The 23,783-nt window shown below is 40.3% G+C and overlaps 1 protein-coding gene across 3 annotated transcripts in view; it reads right to left on the reverse strand.

Moving 5' to 3' along the window:
* The window catches only part of LOC104486043 (potassium voltage-gated channel subfamily KQT member 1), a 517,969-nt gene extending 494,554 nt beyond the window's left edge, over positions 1 to 23,415 (reverse strand). For all 3 annotated transcript variants that reach the window (XM_086758236.1, XM_086758226.1, XM_086758232.1), the window contains exons 1-2: positions 23,359 to 23,415; positions 21,384 to 21,952 (exon numbers count right to left, since the gene is read on the reverse strand). In XM_086758236.1, coding sequence (XP_086614362.1) covers positions 21,384 to 21,766 — 383 coding nt within the window. In that variant the 5' untranslated portion in view covers positions 21,767 to 21,952; positions 23,359 to 23,415. The remainder of the gene's footprint in view (positions 1 to 21,383; positions 21,953 to 23,358) is intronic.
* Positions 23,416 to 23,783: the final 368 nt, after the last annotated feature.

Genomic DNA, 23,783 nt, shown 5'->3' on the forward strand with positions numbered 1-23,783 from the left:
AGGACTGCAGCCCGTGGGAGTGACCCCATGATGGAGCAGGGGAGGAATGTGAGGAGTTCTTCCCCTGATGATGAAGCAGTGGCGTGAAACAACACGTGATGAACTGACCGTGACCCCCATTCCCTCTTCCCCCCTGTGCCGCTCAGGAGGGAAGGTGGTAGAGATAATGTTAAGCCCAGGAAGAGGGAGGGATGGGGGGAGGTTGTCTTGTTCTCTGTCTCATTATCCTGCTTTGGTTTTAGTAATAAATTAATAGTTTTCTCCAAGTCAAGTCTGTTTTGCTCATAACAGTAAGGATTTCTCCCCGTCCTTATATCAAACCTCGAGCCTTTTTTCTTATATTCTCTCTCCCTGTTCTCTCGGAGGGTGGGGGGAGTGAGAGAGAGACTGCATAGTCTGGTCCGGATCAGGGCTAAACTATGACACAGGTGGATACAAATTCCCTGGGTGACTGCACTTCTGCTACTGATTGAGAGTGCTCAAACTCTCAGCTGTCCTCTGACTCCATTGTCATCTACACTAAAACAACCTGTGCTAAGAAAAAAAAAGTAGCAAGATCTGCCTGAGTTCACAAACAGAGCTGAGATAGTGTTGGCCTCCTTTCATACACTTGCCAATGGTTACCACACATGGCCAGAACTGAGGCATCTGGAGTTGAAAACTGAGATTCAGACCTGCATTCCTCTCTGACACACACATGCACCTGAAGACAGAGCACTACATACAATGCCTGAGTGGCCCAAAATGCTGACAAGATTCTGGATGCTGGACTTTTTTTTCCCCCAGAAAAGCTCCCATCTTTGAGTTATGGAGTTTACTCTCCTTCTTGAGAGCCTACAGCCCATCAGATCCCAATCAATAGCTGCACAGTGGCACTGTTTCACCAGCAGGACAGCACGCTACTTGCCCAGCTAATGGGCGTTAGTGTCAAAGTTCAAGCACTGGGAGAAGGCCATGAACTGTGCTGTGCCCAACACAGTCAGTTCCAGCTGGCTCAGAAAAGGATATAAACAACACTGGGAAAAAAAAAAAATCATGTTCCATTACTTTACTATTACACACTAAAACTTCAGCCAGTCAGTGGAGTTCACGGCACCCTTACTCAAGCATATTTAAGGAAGACGTGGGCAGCCACTCATGGCTGGAGGCATGCTCCTGGAGGGGAGGTAGTCCATGTCAAAAGGGCTACATACACCCCTCAAGGGACTGTGATCCATTGGCAAACCATGCTGGAGCAGATACATCCACAAAGGGACTGCAGCCTATGGACAACCCTGTCAGGGCCCTGAGGGCACCAAAAGGCCTTAATATCCTTCACCAGCCTCACCTGGGGCCTCCACCCATGACCCCTTGCCCAGGACCCCAGGAGCTATGTTTAAGCCCCAGATCCAGCCTGAACTATGTGGTGAGTGTGCCTGGGCTCAGCTCTGTCTCTGATCTTGTCTCCTGGATGGGCCTTGGACCTAAGCTGGAGGTAGTTTGTCTCCAGTTCTGTCTGTAGCCCTGACTCATCAACTTTTCTGAAGCTGCCAATGGACCCTATTATTAGCACTTTGCTCTGCCCACTCTACTTGGGTGCTGTGGACAAGACTTGGGTGACCTGTGGGTGAGGACACTGTCCCTGCTTACGGTGAGCTCAGCCTCTGCTCCTGGTTCGCACTCTCATGGAATAGCCCTGACCTTGCTGCACTCTGACAAAGCCATAGGAAAGAGCAGCAGAAGATTGTTATGTAGAGTCACAGGAAGAAATGGTCACACATACGACCTCAATCTCCCACAGTGCCTGCCATCTTTATGGAATAGTTTTGATGGACTGGGTGAAACCTGTGCTGAATGTACAGAAAATTGAGAACTAGAGATGCAGGAAGATAAACAGGAGTTTAATGTGTTTGATTGTTTGTGGTGGTCTCTTTTTTTCAATAACCACATCAGTGATCAGAAGTTTCTGTTGTTTGGCAATAAATCCCTCAGAATTCCCTGGCTCGAAACTGTTTGGCCTGTGACTCCAGGCTCCTAGCCAGATCGTTTGGGTGTTGTCCTGGGAGATGGAAGACACAGGTATGGATCTTCTCAGTCTCAGAAGGGTATTAAGCCCTAGCACATGCTCTAGCTCCTAAGCAGGAGTAGCAGGAGCTAGTCATTAGCACCAAGTAGAAATACTGGGCCAAACACAGAGGAATTATTTTAGGAACCTAGTTGTAAGGAGGCGGCTTCAGATTGTAAAACCTGTTCTTACCTAAGCATACAGATCAGGGCTGTTGGTTTTATCCCAAGGCTCTGACATCTTGATCTATTGGCAGAATTTATAAATAAATAAATAAATACACTGCATTGATTTCCAAAGGGAAATTTGAAACAGTTCAGTATTTTTTTTTTCTGAAAACTGCTCAAGGGAGACTAAGACACCTAAAGAAACAAACTTTTTGAGGTTCCTACCTAACCCCTGAAAGGGCAACAATATTCTGGATGCCTTCAGTAAACCTCTCCTGATGCCCAGCCACATGAGTTTCTCTTGAACTCTGTTCCTGAGTATGCCCTGCACTGGCCTTGTCTTAGCTGAGAGCCAGCTGGTAAAGGCCTAAGATTCAGCAGGCCTGTGTAAGAGAACAAGCCAAACCTGTGCTCCCAGGAGTACAGGAGAGAAGGAGCCAATGGGGAAACATGTCCATCATGCTTACTGAAAATTAAAATCTGATTTCTCTGAGTCGCTCATATTCAGGAAGCTGTTTTGCCACTTTGATGGTGTTAACAAAGAAAAATATATTCATGGTGGGCATCTTAATGATTTCTAATTCTTCATTAATAGCAAATACTTGGGCTTGAAATGTCTTTTGAAAAAATAAGGCTGAAAGGGAAAAGATATCCACATAACACATCTTAGTCAGGGCTATCAGTGCCTTTAGCGCAGGACAGATCCTAGCCACGTTCTCATGATTTACTAGTTACACAGCCCATCACCCAGTCCTGCTACTCCTTTCACTTCAACATACACAGGTTGCCGAGCAATACTACTCAGCAGTTTTACTTCCAGCCCCAGATGTTTCTCTCTTTGAAAATGGTGATATGTTACAGGGGTAGAGAGATCTGTTCAAGTCATAATAAAACCGATACATTGCTTTAATGAGGCACGACACTGACCAAAGATGAGACAGCCAGCAGAGGGGGCAAAAGTTCCACTTTCCTCCTCTAGGCCCTTCCTGGAGAGTGATACTCCAAAAAAAAAAAAAGAAAACCAGAGCAAAGGGTTGAGAACAAGAGACACTGAAACACAAACCAGCCTTTGTCAAATGGAAACCAGCAAGATGATAAGGAGGAGTTTACAGCACAAATGCATTCCTAGCGTCCAAAACTAGAAGAGTCTAGGCATGGGAATATGCAGATCTTTAGCCTTTCCTTAACACTGTAGGGGTGCTTTCTATGTAAAGAAAATGCAGATATAAAAGTAAGGGAACCAGAATTATAACATTCTCCTTTTTTTCTTACAATTAGTATGAGAGGAATACATTATTACACGGAAACCCTCACAGGCACTGGGTACCCCACTCTGTTAGGTGCTGTGCTCCATCAGGCAGTTTCTTTATCCAAATAAGCTTATCCAATTAGTAATCACAGTGATGGGTAAATGGAGAAAGGCACAAAGAAGTGAACAGAATTGTCCATTTGACAGTGTTAAAAGCATACAGAACTCATATTTCTTGAAGCTCAGACCATCCTCCAGTCAACAATCACAGGAACACAGGAACTTGGCTGGCCCCTGAAATACCAGATAATCACATCAAACAACTCAAGTATAAATTTATGAAGCACTTCTTGGAACTAGTCATCTTTCTTATGAGACTGCTGCTCCACTCCTACATTGTTACATATCTTATTTCTAGGCAAAATATATGTATAAAGGTATGGAAAGCTTCCCCTTAATTTCTTCCAGATCCCTGCCTGCCACTTCAGTCACCCATTTTCAAAATCCCTTTGTCTTCTTTTACTGCCCTCTCTAGTAATAAATAAAAAGTGAGGGACAATTCACATTCTAAGTGTTGTCTATCAAGGTACTGAGAATGACAATGCACTTTACACCTTTTCTTCTTTTCCACTCTAAGTGGAATATCCAGAGGAACTGGATATTCTTACATATCCTGCAGATACTATTACTACATCTTCAATCACATCTCCTACTAGGCCTCAGAAAAAGTAATCAAATTTGTAAACCTCTAGCAAAAGAGGTTTACAAAAAGAGATTTACAAAAATAAATCAAGAAAGAGGTGATGCGCAATGCCAAGATGTATGTGCATAAGGTTGTACAAAGGAGGACAGCTGGTGCCACTTATTTACTAAGGGACTCAGAACTGTTCAAAGGCTGCTAATACAGCCTACAAGTTTTGTAACTTCCAGCTAATTGTTGCTTCCCTCTTGTATTTATTTGTTGGGATTCCCTCTCTCTTGTTCCATTTCTAAAACACACTAAAACCATCCAAAGGACCCCTTAAATTCACTTAATTTATGGCACTTTATATTCTGGCCAGTATGCGTCACTCCTTCGCAGTGAATAACAAAGGCATCATTTTGCTAGCACAGGATAGGCTGGACTTTCTACAGATAACATATCATGTCCTCATATCAAATGTATTATTTGAAGTCTGGAGTCACTGCTGATCACTTTTGGTCATAAAAGATCATGACTTGCTTTTTGCAAGAGGGCAAGGACTAGCTTCAGAGCACCTGGATGTATTCCAGCTTCAATCATCTCATTTCCCAAATCCAAATCATAATGTAAAACCCTCCTGGTAATGTTAAGCAGAAAGTTTTTTCTTTGTAGACTACACTATTAACAACTTCAAGCACTGAAGTGCCACATCTAGTGGCCATGTTTGTCACTTCTGTCAACTGCATGACACAACAGAATGATACCTACAAAGCATATGAAACTTAAAGCTATCAGCAAAGACACATTTGAGACTGGCATTCAGAGCAAGGCAAGCAAGGATGGTATCAGCTCTAAGCAGTACTAGACTACCATACTGTGTTATTCCAAGACAGCTAAAGTAGGGACAGATGGGCTTGAGACTCTTGACCTTGATTTCAAAAAATGAGAAATTATTACAGCCTGTTTATTGGAACCTGGAAGAATTACAAGCTTGGCACAGAAACAGTTAAGTAACCTCAGACAGCCTGATATTCAGCCTGAATGCCAGAAAGCACAAGGAGAATTTAGCAACTAACATCATGATGTGGAAATGAGTGTTTTCTTTGTCTAAGTGGTAAAAACTCATGCTAAGCAGTGGCAAAAGCAAGTGAACCATAAGCATAAGGGCAGCTTGCCGAAGGTGAGCACAGAATAAGTTGCAGTGAGGACAAAGTCAAAGACAACCACAGACTAATGAGTGAGTAAGGGCATTAAGTTCCCCAGAATTACCAATAGCAAGAACAGCAACAAGAACAAAACCAAACCAAAGAGAATGCAGGCTCAGTTCAAATGCAGTTCATCTAATCAACCAGCATGCTATGAAGTGGGAGTAAAGATGCTACTCCAGTAGCCTCTAATCACAGCAAAGCTCTAGCACAGAGACAATAGGTTTAGAAAAGAACACTATACAATAATTCGTATGGAATTAGAGACATGCTGTAGGAGGGGAGGGCAGGTATCAGTTGTACAGCTCAGCAGTAAACTGCAGTGGCAGCATTCTTGCAAGGAGTTTTTCACCAGAGAAAGTTGTGTTTTATAAAAACAAAGTTCTCTTCTTATTGAGCCTTGGCTGAAAGATGCAACCACAAGTGTCCTGCATTCTAAGTCCTAAAACAATCTCTGTGATTTTTCCCTTTTTTCTGATGGGAAGCCCATATTTACTTTCCAGCTAGGCAATTTATATTGCGACAAAAAAAGTGTTAATGGACATTAAACTGGCTAGTAACCCAGACAATTGTTAGGGCCCTGTGGGTGCTGATCTCAGCCTGTCACAGTCCCCTGGGAGAGACCTGATGCCTGGGACTGGGGCTGCCCTGGGTGTCCCCTGGCTTGCCCTGCTCTTTGGCTGGAGCAATGTGATGGCCTCTGGCTGCAAGGTCCTCTCCTCCTGGCCTCGGGGAGCCCCCGATGCTTCCCAAGCCCCGAGGAGCTGCCAGCCCCTGCAGAGCCCTGACAGCATCCAACCGTTCCTCACCAGGCAGAGGAGGACTAACTATTCCTACTGATCCCCTTTCTGCCCTGTAATATTGTGTTATTGCTTTCATGTGAAGCTTTCATATTGCACTGAAACGAGCACTTCTGCAGAATTGTTTTTAAATTCACTGCCCTATACTGAAGCCTTTCAGTAAGATAGGAAATTGCTCACCGAATGCTCATGTGCTGTTTTAGACTGCAGCTGCTATTTATTACACCAAAGGGGAACTGAGTTTTCCTAAGTGAATAACAATAAAATGCTACAAAAGTGAAAGCATGATCTGGGCTTGATTGTGTCCTCCTATTTCCAAAATGTCTCATGGATTAACGAGGAGCCTCTTGCTAGGCTGCCTGGTAGAATCTGTACTGTTAGAGACAATAACCTAGAAATCACTTTTCACAGCTGTGATTTTACCATAATGTAGGTTAGTCTAGGGTTTTTCTTGCCGAACAGCTGTTCTAATTGTTGAGTATACCAGCTGTGCTAGTACCTAAGGATTTAGTATTCTAAAAAAAACCATCTGAGGAGTATATGCAACCCATTCAAATACTGGAAAAAAAAAAAAAGAAGAAACCACCATGCACACACAGTAGGGGAAAGCCTTACAAATAAAAAAGTTAACAAAATTATGTAGCAATTTTATGGAAGCCTTCACAAAAGTACTGCTTCTTTAGCTACCACTGGATTAAGAGATTTCTAAAATAGACTGTAGCCCACAGCAGGAATGTATTTCCCTTCACATGCAAAAAACCCTAACTGAGTGACTGCAGCACATCTTCCTCTTCAGTGGAATTAGGGGACATATGACCAACAGATAGAGTGCTAAAGATCATTTTGCTTCCTGATGTATTAGTGAGAGAAAGCACAAATCCCATGATCTAACCCAGTTTTGTCAATACTGAATGACTTCTAACGTGATTAGTCATTCAAAATGAGAATATTTTGTGGAGTGTGAGACAAATACGTTATAAATCAAGACTGACTTACAATTCTTAAGAAATTAAGAGTCAGACTTAGATTGAATAAGGCAGCAGGGGACTATTCAGATCACAGTTCATTCATTATGATGAGGAAAAACTGCCGAGATCTATGAAGGTCAACCCAGTACATTAGGTTTTCCTGCTAATGCCTCATCACCCACTTTCCACTAGCAATCCACTCCCCACATGCAGTCATGATATGAGGGCATCCAGAGTATCATGTGAAGAAGATTTTGATTACTTGACTACTTTGTGGAAAGCTTCAGTACCTCATCAACTGGCAGAGCTATGGGCCAGATTAACATTCCTGGGAACTGGTGGACAACATGCATGAAGATAAAACAAGGGCTTTTTACAAGTCCTCCTCCAAAACCAGACCTCTGCAAGATGCAGGGACACACTTTGATAGGAAGACGATTGTTCTCAGGGCTCTGAGAGCATCAACACACTCTATTTGCCCTGGTCAGTCTTTTGGTGCACTCAGTGCCCCGGCAACGTGCACGATCACTTCCCACATTCACCTCAGGGCATGTCTACACAGATGTTACTGGAGCTGAAACAGGGACATCAGAGCTAGCTTTGAACTGGCTAGCCTGGGAACTGCTGATGGCAGACTATCTCAGCACAGGTTAGCTGCCTAAAATGCTAGGTGTGCTTTCTTGTCTGCTGTGGTAGCAGTATCTGGTCTAGCTAGTTTAAAGTTACTGCATGTATGCTGCCATGTCCTGGAGAAACATGCCCTTAGGGAGAAGCTCAGGAAATTTACCATCCAATAGTTGTGAAATTTCATCAGATGTTAAACAAAACAGCATTTCTTCTCTCAAGTTTCTCTTTACACCTAGCACCTCCCTCTACATCTCCTGCTGCTACTTGCTTGCAGCTGCATCCTGCTCTGTACCCTCCCTACCATCACCTGAGCAGCACATTGCTTGCACTCTATACTCCCTGTACTATCCCACAGAACCATACAACAATAATGCCTAACTGTATGGAAATGAATAGCTTCAGCAACAGCGCCATTTTTGCAGCTGTGATCCACAGTCCTCTGTATGTGGAACAAACCACTCCGCATCGACAAAAACTGTATTTTACTGTCCATTACATTTCAATTATCACTGGGAAATACTACACAAGATTATCTGTATTTCATTCTTTGCATGAATAACATCCAAAAAATTGTTCAACAAGCATATACAGCATTAGTTATTACATAGAAGATCTAGAATACAGAAACAAATATTTTTTCTAGTGTGTATAATCTCAGCAAAAAGCTCTGTCTTTCCAGTACTATCTATCAGCTGAAAGCAGTGAACAAACCAAGACTCTCAGTTCTACTGCTCAGGCATGCACTTAATGTGATAATTTTCTACCAGCTTCCTCCAAGTGCTGTGACAGTCTTACACCATGCAGTTTTCAGCGCCAGAAGACTCAGTTCCTCTGAGTGCAAGAGATGCCTCAAACCAAGGCCTTCTCAATACTAGGAGCTCCTTTTTGATCACAGCTCTCCAAAATGCTGGAATCCTCCCCCACGAGAGATGCTTTACATTTCAAGCACAGCTGTTCTTCCTTTTTTCCAAGTAATCCCAAACAGAGAAGCTAGACTTGAGATGCTCTAATAATCTTGGGGTGCAGCGGGCTGCTGCAGCCTGTCATCTCCGTGACAACAGAAAATCCTGCTGAAGTGAGTGGGAATGGCAAGTACCTAATTACTACTCCTCACAACCAACATGAAAGTAGATCTTCCCATTCTTTACTTGAAGTGTTTAGACATTGAACTTGAAACAGGTAAAGGACAGTTTATGGTACTATCAGGCAGAGTCAGACAGACTGAAGATGGCGAAAGCAACTGGAGCATTTTAAGGTAGGTATAAAAACATATACAAAAACCAAAACGGTACTGTTCCAGGCAGCAATCTTGCAGTATATAACTTCCCTTTCACTTAACACAGGTAGCCATTCATGGGCGCACACAACCTCAGTGTGAAGAAGCTGAGACTGCTCTCCCATCTCACCGGATATGTGTTTGCTGAAGGAGGAGGGAGGAAAGGAAACCCTTGAGGGGGGGTCCATTCAGGACTCCTGGTTTACATAGCAGTCCCAGAGACGGGTTTTAGCCATTGCTGGTGATGCCCCTGCCATAGCAGTGGAGCTGTTTATACTCTCAGTGCACACCACAGGCTGTTGGAAAGAAGCCATGGGGTTGATCTGGGTGACTAAATGTTATCTGTGTAAGGACAAAAGTGCTGGAGACAAGTAGCAGAAACAAAGGCCAAGTCCTCCCTGCCACCCAAGGAAATCCATTCCAGTAGAAACAATCCTTTTGCACCTTTTTCTCAAATACAATGGAACAGCATTTCCTTCTCCCTCTGATATCTTCAAATCAGCAGTCAGCGCATATTACCTTCATATTTTTTTAAGGTTACTATCTCTGTCGTTGAGCCAGGCACCAGAATACAGGTTAGTTTTCAGAAGTCTAACCTTAAAGATAAATGTCTTAATTAATTGCCAACTGATCTGTAGAATCCAACAAGATACAACTCTGTTGCTTCTTAGCCGATCAGGAAACCTTCTTGTGGATTGCTCCTAACAGCCTCTAGGATGCTAAACACAGCTCTGACCAACAACCTTTTTAAACATACTGGAGAAAAAAACCTTGGGTGAGCACCAGATTTCTATAAAGAGCAGGACAACAGTTCAATATGTGGTACCACATACAAACCCTTAGCAAGACTTACCACTAAATACCACTGGTTTCTTACTCACTTCATGCTTTGGTTTGAGAAATAAGCTGCTCCTCAAAATGCAATGGCAAAGTCTACCACTGTTAACTTGTCAACAAGTGACCACCAGGTTCTTGGGTCTCCCTAAATATTTCTGATTAGATTTCTGGGATACTTATAGGAAGGATAAGTGGATGGTTGTGACTTTAATTTTGTTGGCTTGGCGTGAAAGTACTTAAAGCTTGTCATGTGGCAATTTCCCTTTCCCCACTAGCTGCCAGTTTGGCTGTCTCTTGTTCCCTGCTATCCATACTCTCTCCTGCAATGGGCAGTTCTCTGTGCTGCAAGGGAGTGAAAATAGGTTGTGATTGTTTACTTACTTGCAAGTAGTTATTTACATCAACAGAGAACAATCTCACTTGTTGGCGGCTGTTCAGTTCCTAAGGGGAAGGAGCTGATAAGGAGGAGGCACAAATAATTACAAACCGGTAGAGCTGATATACTCTTTCTTATCCTGAAAGAACTGAGGTGCAGCTTTCTGGTATTTTGTAGTACTTGAATCTTTCTGTGATTTCCCACTATGTCCAGCCATAGTTTGAGCTATTACTTCAGCAAATACTGTTTTTCTTTTCTACCATATAGATGCTAAAAATAGAGAAGTATTTCCTCTCAAAACACCTGGCTTTCTTTTACTTCAATTTTTTGCCTTTCTGAAGACAGAAACTTACCCCAAATTACTTATTTTCAGACTTTTCCTCACTCTCTCTTTAAAAAGAAAAAAAAAGTTTTACTTATCAGAGGAAAGAGGATTATTTGAAAATTTCTCATTTAGTTTTGGATTCTTACTTAATGCAGTTTGCACCACAGAAGGTGGAGGTGCTGTGACTTCCCAAGAGAGGTCTTGCCAATGTACACTAAATTTTAGTATTTCTTGATGTCTTCTAAGTTCCATAAGCCACATTCAGCATACAACAAAATACAACTGCTTTTTCATCAATGTTTTTAAACTATCATCCTTAAATCTGTTCCATGTGTTAACAAATTTAAACAGGCGGTACTGGTGCATTGGATAGTTGATCAACTGGGGTTAAAGGTTACACATAAGTTCCTCACTGTGTCTGATATTCCTAAACATTGCTTCATTTTGGAAAGTAGATAGTGCAACTGTAAACATGTTTCTGTTGTTATTGTAGCCAGGGACAAATTCTGTTTAGTAGATAATTGGCTAAGAGTATGCTCTGCTGAAGCCTACAAACACTTGGAACTAGTAGCTTAACTACAACACTGAGAGCAAAATGATGTCAAGTACTTTATCAAGGGTGAACTCTTTCAAGGTCGTGCTGTAACAATCTCATTTTCCATGGAAGATAAGCCTAATGAAAGCTCTTAAAGGAGAAGTATTAATCATCCCTCCTTTTAAGTTTTGCATCAAATAATATCATTTCTAGCAAAGACTGTCTATGCATGTGGGGTTTTTTTTGTGTTTATCTACTGCAGATAAGCGTACTCAAAGTGTTGATATATGAGATGTTTGTAGGAATGTTATCTCTTGAACAACAAAAAAAGGGATGGGTGAGGAGAGGACAAACTTATAAACTGGTAGACAGAGATAGACTCCTTGGCAACCAAACACAAGATACTAGCTTTGTGGCCTTTTGGGCTTGCCAAACTTAATTGACTCTGCAAAGTTGCGTTTTGAGAGAAGAAAATATTTTTAGAAAAATATGAGCTCTATAGTGAAAGAAAATCAACAAAAATTACTATAGAAAAGTACTGAAACCTATGTTCTATAGTATGTAGATGTCTTGACCATGGGTCACCGAGGTTTTTAACACAACCACATATGTCTTTCCCCTGCTGTGCTCTTTCCTCAAAACTGAGCTGCTGTGACTTATTTCACTACATGAAAGCCCTTCAGCTAGATAATTAGAAATGGCTCCTATATGTCTCCAGTTTAAATTATATCCAAAACCTATTTTTAATTTCTTAGATAATTTTTTATCCTATCTACTCTTTGCATCAGCAAAAAATGTTCTGTTTTACTAACACACTAGGACAGAAGAAATCCAGTTGCTTCAGCTGGAGTTAAATTACAAGAAAAAGAGATTGGATTGAGGGTAATATGTCCAAGTAAATCTGTGTGCAACTACACCCACAGGAGCTTCGGCTTTTTTCTTGATGACAGAGTGCACAGTCGTCCAGTGGAGACTGATAGCTTTAAGACAGCTTGTTGTCAGGAAGAATAAATGAGTTTAGCCAACAGAAAGTTCTTAGAGGGGCTTGAGAGGCATGGGCTGCTTTTTATTTTAAGTAGTTATTTTGTGGCAGGAAGATTAAGGACAGCATTTCCATTTTTTCATGCTATAAAAGTGCAATATATTCCCATTCCTGAATGGATGAAGCACTTCACTTTCTTCTAAATGGGATTATACTGTCTTATGTTGAATACCATGTGCTTCTATAAAACATTTCCTGTTAGTCTGAATAAAACCTCATTCCTGGTGCTTACACATGGAAAGCACCAGATGAGTTTCTGACTATGCCATAAAGAGAAGCTTGTCCATGTGCCTTTGTAGGCAATTTTGATGTCCCACAGTTCTCTCACAGATCTGTTTCCAGGATCCTGAGGCTTGACGTTTTGTCAAAAGGTCTTGTGATTATACATACGTGATCATACACAAATTAGAGTTGGTTAGAAATTTTGGTAAAGGAACAATTTTTCTGTTGAAAATACCAATATGTTAAAATTAGAAAGTAGTCTGGGAATGTGTTGGTTTCAGCAGAACTGGAGAAGGAGTCCAGACAGGTTTTAATGGAAGCTTGCCTAGCTTTGGACTCCACTAACAGGCAGCCTGCATGGCAGGGAGTTTAGGCATATCTGACCTTCTGTTTTGCCTTAGAATAAAATATCTTCAGGGATGTGAAGCCTTCAACCAAAGGAAAATTCCACCTATAACATGAGCATACTGAAGATATCTGTTTTCAATTTTTTCTTTAGCTTATTCTAGGTTGCATTCAGAAATGCCTGATGGCCCAATTGCATGTAACAAAGTTGTCCAGCTGGCTCCAATCAGAAGTAACTAGCTAATACTTCTACAACACCTAGAAAATTTTAAAAGTAATTTACAAACACACTACTATGCATTTTTCTTGAGATGTTTTGCCTGCCTATGTATAAATTATCACAAACCAGTTTGAAGCAATAGCTAATACCAATGCTGTTCAAATCACAGCATGAGCATGCATCACACAAAGATTTCCCACTTCAAACCAACTTTCTGAATCAATTGCCCAAAGGTATAGAATTTTTTAAAAATCCAGAGCTCCTGTTAGTAATAAGCGCTTCACATTTTCAAAGCATTTAACAGCCTAACATATTTGCTGCTTTTTAAAGAGTACTAAAGTTTGGCTTTTGCCTTTTCTCTGAGTTTAGCTGGCCCTAGTCCAGAACCGACAAATCACATTCATGCATCCATTACAATTGCCAGAAGGACTGATCTTACAGAAACCTTTTTTTCAGGGCCCTGCCATTCCTAGGGTTTAAGCTCCCCAATTCAGCTGAGTACCTGTATCTTCCACTAACATCTGTGCTGCCATGTTTGTCTTTTTTGCTCTTATCTCCATACGTCTTATATCCAGAATATTTGGATGTCCTCTCCTTCTCTGGGCACAGGAATCAAGCTTCCATTTTGATTCTATATCACTAAGACCTTCTAGGAAAGACCTAATTAGTTCTTTAAACATTGACAGAAACAGTTGATCATCATGACCTCATAATCAGTGTTCATCATTCTGATACATCTGTCATCGACCTTGACTGTGAGACAAAAAAATCAGTAGGTTTTCGCATGTGATGTATGACACATCTCCACAGGGACAGGAAATTACTACCACCATTTACAAAGTAACACCAACTTCTTTGTAGTACTCACACTAATTAAGGTTTCTTAGGTTCAGTATTAAAAAAGGGAAAGAATAAATGCATATAATGATGCTGTGCAAATACATCCAGTAATAAGTTAATGCCAGCTTGATTATCATGAAGACATCTAAAACACTTTTCTTTTTGAATTTGATACCATGTGGAGTCCACGAGCTAATGAGCAATTGTAATGTTAACATCAAGGAGTATGTTTTTATTTTGCTGGTTTCTGTAAGAACAGAGTGTTTTTCCACAAAAGCGTAACCAAATTCCATCAATAGCACCGTATCAATGCCACACTACAGTATTTGTTTTCACCGTAGAGACAAATGGTTTCACTATAGAAACAACATTAGCCTGTGGGGACATAAATGCATATTCATTGCACAGTCTGTTACAAAATTGAGCTTCTAGAATAAGATGGATTGAGTTTCTTGCATAAATGATGGAAAAAGTCATCAATAATTTCAAAAATGAAAATTAAACTTACGTAGCCTGTGGCTTTGTGCCCTGTGGTTAGGTTATTCTGTGCCTAAAGTGAAGTACACTCAGATCAAAGTTCTTCCTTAGGAACTTTTGTAACACCTCTCTCCTGAAAAGACTCTTTGGTGACAATCAAATTGAGCTCCAAGTGAATTGTTTTCATCTTTGGGGTTATTAATTTATCTCTCTTTTACCAAAATGCTTATTTTAACAAAATGTGAAGAAACTTAATATCTCTCATATGTCTCATCCTCTGTCAATATTAGCTGAAACTTGCCAACTGGCTCAAAAGTTTTTGGTAAGGCACTTTCAGACAGACATACTCAGACAGTGTGGTTGCATAAACCTCACTTCCTTAGGAAAAGAGGCTAAAAATTTGTAACTGTCCCCATGTATTTTTAGAACAGCCCAATGTTGGAACTTCACCAAATCCTAAAGATAATTCTATTTAATATTAGTGCATTTCCATTAGCAACTTAAGCCATTCCACCATATCATCCAGTTGAACAGGCAACTCTAAGCAGTAACAAAAGCATTCCACTTTAATAAAATTAATAGTTCTTGAGTTTCTTTCCTTTAGTACTACTCATCCTTTGGTACCTGAAGTTTATCATCACAGAAAATACACCAGCTTAGTATTTCTCTGTAGTTAGTATATAGATGAAAAGTAGCTACTGTAGTAATAAATTGGAAAACTTGTTAGTTCAATTTATGTATACAATGTCCAAACAAGTAACTGTTATGCCGGAAAGAAACATCCTGAACCCAACAATAATAATAATAAAAAGCCCTAACTTACCCTTATGAAAGCACATCATGTCCAGACCTAAGCTGTGACATCAAGGTCAAAACCAGAATCTCGAAAGCAGTCATATGCTTATAATTACCCTGAACTTTAGTTGCTGCTCGTGTTGGTCATATTACAATCACATCATTGGAAAAAGCAAAATATCTGCTTGCATTCTAGAGATAATTATGGAAAGGGCAGAAATGAGAATTTGACAGTCCCTTTGAGATAAACAGTTATAAATAATGGGCTATAGGCTCCATTTACAGATAAAAACAGAAGCAGAACACTATGCTAACTTATTTGCTATGTATATTTAGTTTCACTAACTGAGAGCTGCTACACTCAAAGAAACAAAAGATACGCAGGCGAGTGCCCCACAGCCATTAAAAGGAACCACTAGACCCTTATATTTTTGCCTTCTAATGTTCTTTACATCAGCAGCAGTTGTATGCCAAACAAAAATGGAATATCAGCCAGAATGGTGGCTCTTAACCTCTTCAATTGCATTAACAGAACACAGCTACACTTCCCTCAACTTCTTACATGAAGTTGAGGGAAGTGGAAAAAAAAAAAAATGAGAAAGCAAAGTTTGAAGAGAAACGATAATAAGAAAAATTGCTATTTTTAATTTGTCCCAATAATCTGAACTCTCTTTTCAGAGAGTTGAGAGTTCTCTTTTTTTTTTCCATTACTCATGGCGACACAGACTTTTCAGTACATTACAGGAAAAAACCCTTAGCTGGCTAGCCCCTATTTTACAAACATGTTCTTGATCTTCTGTACTTTCATTCCAAAGCTTTAAGTTTGCAACATTACCCGTATTGTTCATATTTTTGTAAGGAGCATGCACTTTTAAACTACTCAACAGTAATTCCTTAGATGAGTTCTTTTCAACAAGCTGCCAGGAACATATATGTGTGTGTGTGTGCATACATGCCTCTCTATGAAGAAGCTGTGGGAGTCATTCAGAAGGAGGAGAGGGGTAAAAAATTAAAACTTAGGGCATGTTTTTGTAAGAAACTAAGCTGACGCCACAGTTCTCTGGTGGCAAAAAGGAGAGGTCTCCCTCATCCCATTCCAGTCTTGGCCAACAGGTTAGTACTGGTTGTAGCACCATCAGGCCATTTGCTGACATGCTGTAACTCCTTAAGGTATCAAAAGCTACTCACTTTCTTGCTGGGCTAGATTTCTTCCATTACAGTGAGTTGACTTAGGTTAGGAGGGCTACAGTGAGTGCCAGAAGCAGCACACATTATGCAGGAGAAATGCGTGCCCAGGACAGAAGAGAAAGTAAGAGAGGGAACCTTACCTTCCTGATATTGGTAAACTATTATGCCAGCTCTTATGAAATTATACTCTAGGGAGGACATTCTCCTTATCTTTCCCATGCAGTCAACAGAGAGACAGACAGCATCCCCTAGGACTGAGTCAGAGCAACAGGCATTATTCTCTCGGAGTCGAGTCACCGTTTGGAGGAGTTGTTTCCCCATAAATCATAAGGGAGCGTGGAGAGCAGACTTTGTTACTAGGCAAACTGCATTTGTGAAATGTTTTGCAGTCAAACCAGGTGGTCTGCAGTACTTGCCAGATGATTTGCAGTGTTACTTTGCAATTATACCATACAATTTCATGTTAAATTTAACAGGTGATTATGATCCACTAGGAATACTAAGAGAACAATAGCGGACAGTACTTCGAGATGCTAGATGTGTATTACTAACCTGACAGAAGACATCCACTTTTTCCTGCTCAGCTAGGTTTCTGCTGGCTTAGTAAATTGAAATGGCTCAGTGATCCAAGGATACCTAAGGACAACTAGAGCTGGCAGTAGCAAACTGAACGGGTAAGGCAGATAAGGGGAGCAGAACTGGAGGTGGTCTGTTAGCAATAGGCTGTTAGACCGGCTCACCCCATCCCACAGGAAGTTATGAGATATAAACATTGATCTAACTTTTAAAAGAGAACAAGGTCTAACACTCATTTCACAAGTGGCAAAACCTGCAAAAAGTAACCTGGAGCAGCTGCAAGCTCTCACTTAAACTTTCAGTGTTACATGACAAGAAAGTGGCAGGCCTGAGAACACAATTTCTAAGAATCCCTCTCATGGGCCTCCCTCTTGCCTTAGACTTGCCTCCCTTTTCAACCAGCCTGTGGTTTCTCTACTGGCTGCCAGCAAGCCTTCCAGCTGTGTTAACTCCAGCGGTGATGCTGACATCTGTTCACTAAGAACTGGACTGAGACCAACAGCTCCTTTTGTATCTCCTCACAGTCATTACTTCTTCTTCATTATTGACTTGGATGAGATTCAAACCAGTTGCCTACGGGTGAAAGGTTCCTTCTCTCATCATGAATTCCATGCTCCCTCTTTCCCTTAGCTTCCAGCTGTCATCTCCTGTCCCTCCTTCCTCCCAATGGCTCTCTCTGAGCTTCTTGACCATTTTCAGCTGTCCCGCAGTTACAGTTCCTTGTGCCTATCCAGCCTTCTGATCTCCAAAGGCTACTAGTCCTTGTTTCTTTGTCTTTCCCGCTTAAGTCTACTTCTTGTTGTTCTTGACTTAGCTTGCTCTTGCATTGTTTTTCTTCCGGTTTCAGCATGACTGGCATCAGTCTCAGTTTTTTTGACAATCCAATTGAGCATTTTGTCTGTTGGTCCCAGGTTGTCTTCTGTCCCTCTTTCACCAGACTCAGTGTAGCCATTTGTTCTGTTTCTTCACTTCTCAGTCCAAGTGCTACCCACACAGGTTCCCTCAAAGCTTCTGGCTTTTAAGTAAAAAAATCAGCTACCCAGCCAACAGCAGCTGAAAACACCAAGACTAGAAGCCACTGGATGTTCCAGAGAAATGGAAAAGACAGGACAAGGAGGTTGGACTGCAGTGAGTAAAAACAACAGGGGAAAAAGGTAATAGGGAGCCACCTTGCTGAGTTATGCAGTCAGTTAGCCTTAGTGCAAACCCGTGTAAACTCAGTTGCTTTTTTTTTCCTGGAACCTGAGCTGGTGCAGCTGTGCAGCACAGGGCTGCACTATGCTGTAGACATAGCCTTAGGCTGACACAAGGTGGCCTCTATCATTCACACTCAGAACAAATTCACGTATGACAGCAAGCAGTTACCTGTTCTCCCTGAACACAAGTGAAACCATATTGTTCCCCTATTATCAGTCACTTGCGTGTGTGAGTGCACACAGAGTGATCCTTTTCTTTCCATAGCCTTGAGTTGCACCTTCCTACTGCTGGTTTTGTGCCTCTAGAAACGTGGCAGAAAAGCCAGACCATCTCCACCCTTTGCCTACGGCCAAGGTGGCCTGCAAAGACCCGGAGGTGTAACATTCCTTACCACAATTACATTCTAGCACTTTGAGCACATAAACTACAAACCAAAACCAGAATCCAATGTATGATCATTGTTTAGTGTTTAAACAGGGGTGAATAAACTCATTATCAGGAAAACTGTCTGGCTTCACCTCTCTCCACTTGGTTCACATGTATGTGAACGCAACATTTTAACCAAATGAAACAATACTTCAGACTGTAAATGAGCAATTCCAGTTGTAATTAAATATATGTATGTTTCAGAAAAGTAAACTCATCACATGAATAAGACTCCACTTACAATTAAATGATTTAAATGTGTAGATTTGCTGAGTAACTTCATTACCATACATAACTCATCACCAATACATACTGGACTACTCATTCAAAAGATAAAATATGAGGATTATAGCCTAATATCTAGATACATGCATGTGATTTAAACAAGTGCATAGTTGAGTTTAGAAATCAAATTCAAACCAGGGACGCACTTATTTTTCTGGACTGAGGGCCATAAGTTATACAGCTGGACTCTAATATATATTGATATCCAATACCTTGAGGCAGTATTGCTACTGCACGTACAGCTGTTTCTCAAGCCCTCACCTCTTTCTAACTTGTCAGCAAGATCTCTACCCCATTCTTGGGGATTTCAGGAGTTCAGTATTTCACAGTACTTCCAGTGAAGCTGAAAATTACCTAAGTGAGAGGTCTTCAGGACTGGGAGGGGGAATTCTCAAGTAAACACACTCACCTCTTCAAATGTTTTCTTTTGAAACCATGATTTTAGCCTGGAATAGCTTAACTAAAATAACACAAATTCCAGATTTAATTTTTAATTGGGCGACAATAATTCCCTTTTCTAACATACATTATGAAGTTCCTTAAGAAGCATGAGTTTACTCCCTTAAAAGAAACTTGAAGTATCAGGCATACAACCAGTCTTACAGGAGATGAGATTTTTGGGTAATTTCAGAATGCAAGAGGAAGGTCACCTCCTGGAGTACTTTCTGTTCCCTCGCCTTGCCTATTTTCTGGAAAGTTACGTTCTTTCTAGCAGAACTAGCTCCAGATCAGAATAGACTCCAGTCCCTGTGGGAAGTTTCTATCCAACAAGTTTGTACATGAGTTATGTGGTTCTTGTGGCATATGAAGGAAAAAAGGACAATAAAGGGACGCTGCACATCCAGCTCCCTGAAGCTACACAGATTTGGAAGAAAGTATTTGTTATGAAAATAGTCATCATCATCATCATCAGATCAATTCTATATAAATTACCCCAAAACCACAGATATAACATGGGAAACTTTTTTTAAAGAAAATAAGTTGCAGGTTGCTGTCATTATAAAATTAATTGTATTTTAGATGAGCATTTCATTGTTAAAACAATATTTAACTTTAATTATATTTAATGTTGTATGGTATGTTCTTTCCAAAACAGAAACTTGTTATATAAATGAACACTCCATGTAGTTACTGGGATAATTATTAGGACAAATATACTTAAGACAACATACTAGCCAAAAATCTATGTTTAAAAACTTTCTTTTCAAGCAATCTCAAAGAAAAAGCTTTTTAAATAGGTCAATTCGCATATTCTTTCCTTTAAGTTAGGAATCCTTGTACTGTTAAAAAAAAAAAAGAGAGAGAGAAAAAAAAAAAGAAAGAAAAGAAAAAAAGTTAGTAATCCCAATATTTTCTCCAATTTTCTAGTATGGGAGGGTGAGGATGGTGTGTATATAGATTTTTATTTTATTTTATTTTAACACTCACTGCAGAATATAAGTACATATTAAAGGCCAATTTTAGTCTGAGATAAAAGCAACACAGATGATGAAACAAATGCATTTCAGCAAGATTAGTAAATCCTAACCTCACACAGGCTTAAATAATGACTATTCACATATTTAAATCTGCACAAATTACATCTGTTTAAGCCTATGGAATTATTATATACTATAATCCTTGAAAGAGGCCTTATCCTTTTACTTGGCCAAATTTCAGAAATCAAAAATTCCTTTTAAAACTTCCATATATGATTTTGAGGGGTGAGAGGAAGCAAATATTAATAAGACCATCTATTTTATGCCAAATAGAAGCATTGTGATTAATTGTTATAATTACCATATCTTTCTCTGTGCAGTTCCCAACTGCAATAACTGATAATGTTTTTTCCAAAATGCAGTCAGGCCATACAAAAATGTATCCGAGACAAACAGAATAATTTCAGCACTCTGCATTTCTTCAGGACATATGCTAATTTTATTAGAAAAGCAAGGACTCTTGGCTCAGTTTGCATTCAGTATAGCCAGTAAAAACTTCCTCATGCCTCAGCAAGAGCACAATTGGATCTTTTCTACAGCTAAGATGACAAATTATCATTCTGTCAAGCAGCATTCTAAATAGTCATTGAGGTTTTGCTAAAATTGACAGAAAACAGTAGCAGCTGTATTAATATATTAACCCTTGTTTTAGAAAAGTAAATGGAAGCCTTAACTTCCTCCTTGTATGTACTATATACATGGTATAATGAGAAACTTTTTACTATATTGGTACTCATTATGTATTCACGATTGTAAATTAATTCAAATTAGCAATGTTATGATTAAATGTCCAACAAATTAACAAAATGGACTTAGAAATCTGTGACTTATCTGATCAAAACTAAACCGTCCACATCTCATGCTAAAAAGTGTAGTGTCTGAAGCTAGAACAACATAAAGCACCCAAGGCAGCAATAAAAATTGCTGTAAGCATATAGGACTTCCCCTCAGAAATACCACATATACAGTATACACTTTTGAATATAAATATGAAATAAAGAATAAAAAGCCTTCCTGTGAAAATGTTCATGGTTATAGAGGCTGATCCTTTGAGAAACTGGCTTTTCCATTGCTTTCAATGGGATTACCCATGCAGCAGCTGTTCAGCCTGGGAGCTCAAGTACTATTATTTCTGAGTGTTTAAGCGGACAGTTTCAAATTTTCCTTACACCAAAGATTACGGGAAAAGGTAGGTACTTACACAGTAAAATGATAGATAAAACACTTCCACCCACTGGGCCTCTCCAGGAAGTTGTAGACGTCTCCCTGCGTACTAGTTTTAGCTAAATAACGGCTATGGAAACACTTTGTTGTACAGGCCTTGTGGACTTCACTTTCTGTCAAGGCTGCAGCCTTTGTGCCTTCCTCAGGGTTGCGGGGAATCTCTGATCCATTATTCACCACAGTTTCTGGATCCAGCGCCACGGAAGAATACTGCATATTGCTTATGTTCCCCCTGACTTCCAGCAATGCTGCAGATTTCCTATGTCCATTTGGACTGCTAAGCTGGGAAGTGGAGCCTTGAACCTGTCCACAGCAGTTATACATCGGGTGCCCAACAGTTTCTTTGCTATCATAGGACATTCTGTAACAACGCACAGGTATTACTAACCCTGATCAATATTTAAAATCATAAAGATGGTATTGTATGTCCTCCCTGCCCAGGGTGTTCTCCAGTAGCTGATAAGATGACTTTCTGCTGTTATCATGGAGCTTCTCTGTGACACAAGTGTGAGCTGTCAGCCTGTCACTTGCTGTCACTCACAGCCTCTGAAATTAAATCAGAAAAACATATTAGATAATGATACATGCTAGACACGAGAAGTAAAAGGAGACTGGGAAAGGAAAGAGGCTGAGGCTAAGACTTCTGGAGGAAGGCAGAATATTAAAATTTAAAGTTACAGTTGTTAAGAAGGAAGCTTAAAACTATTTAAATAGTGCACCACTACTACAGTGGCAGAGTTGTCTTGAGAATTGATCCCGTGATATTATTGTAAGCTGAGCAGTTCCTGAAGCGCCCTGATTAGAGGTGAAACTGTGAAAACTTCCTGTAATTTAAAAACTTGCTATTGCCTGAAACACACCTGATTGAGGTTTTGAACTTCAACACCTACATCTCAAGAGATCTTATCTAGAGCGTCAATGATAGAAAGATTCTAATACATGAATAAATTATTTCAGTCACCTCACGGGATCTGATTTTGCAGTCCATGGTACTCAAGAAGAGTTTTTCTCAAGCACAAAAAGGAGGATGCCATTAATGATAACTGTCACTGGGAGGTTAAGATTGTTACAAGGGAAAAGATCAAAGACTTATGACGTGATTCTTGATTTTCTTCAAGCCATTTAATGTTTGCTACTAACTTTTCTACTCTCAAGCAAGTACTTAGAGAAAATAGAATAGGAAATAAGGCTTTTATAGATCATTATATATTTCATGGGGCAGACTTAAATTCCTGCTAATACACAGATACTAGCAGCAATATTAAACATTTTGTGAGACTTGAGAGCAGTTGTCATTTTTTGTACTGCTTCATTTCTTACCCCTCATGACAAGCTTCCTTATTTAAAATGCTTTACTAAAATGAAAATATTACAAAAATATGACCATATTAAAAGTATTATGAGTGGTGACTTTAACTCCTCTTTTAAAATGAAGCTTGTTTTTTGCTGTTGCTTAAAGACTCTCATTTGTAGTGGATGAAATACCATTGTAGTACCTCTGAACAAAGCCCTCTAAGTTATTCCACAAAATATTTACATGCAGTGGCAGACTTGTTACAACATGCTCATTTATTAACACTGGTCGTGGCAAGGTGGACTGATGCATTTCTACATTAGTCCTGCAGCAGATACAGAAGTACTTCCTTTCTCTCATCAATTCTCTTAAAAATGAAGAGTTCTAGGAACCAAACATTAAAGTTAAAACACAAAGCTCTTAATCCAAGTCAATCTACAACAAGAACATGGGAAACACCTGGCAGAACTACAGTCCCTTCATATCATTCACATTAGGGTGCTGAGGCTACCTAGAGAAGTGCTCTTAGCAAAGGCTGGCTACACAGCAGTTGCAAACAAAGCTACCTGGAACACATTTGCTAGCCTGCTTAATCAAAACAGGGGAATCTCTCACAGCCAGATATAAAGCATAGAAGAAACCAGCTGGCAAACAGTACCTCCTTTCTCTTGTGCATGCCCTTCTACTCCTCTTTGCTGCTCCCTCAGCTCCATCCAGCAGACTCCCTGGCTAGATGCCGGGAGAGAAGCTGCTGCCTGACTCTGCCCCCAGTTTATCAAGTCCCACCCTGAGCAAGGCAGGGTTCCTCCCTTTTATCTGCCTTATATGGCTGCCCCCGGGAAAGGCAGAGAGAGAGCTGGGGAACAGTTTTGACGATTTCAGAGAAGAGTTACTTCTGCATTTTCCTGTTGTCAAAACCACCAATCACAAACAACAACTTAATTTTGCTGAGGATCATCCTTCTCTCCTTCCCAGTCCTTTTCTTATCTGCAAGCACTTAATTGCAATGGTTTAAAAGTGGCTTTTCCTCACTATGAATCTTTTAAAAAAATGAATTAGGTGTTGCTTATAGCTAGCTGGAGG

Source organism: Chlamydotis macqueenii, chromosome 1, assembly GCF_036417535.1.
Source record: "Chlamydotis macqueenii isolate bChlMac1 chromosome 1, bChlMac1.mat, whole genome shotgun sequence".
Classification (NCBI taxonomy): domain Eukaryota; kingdom Metazoa; phylum Chordata; class Aves; order Otidiformes; family Otididae; genus Chlamydotis; species Chlamydotis macqueenii.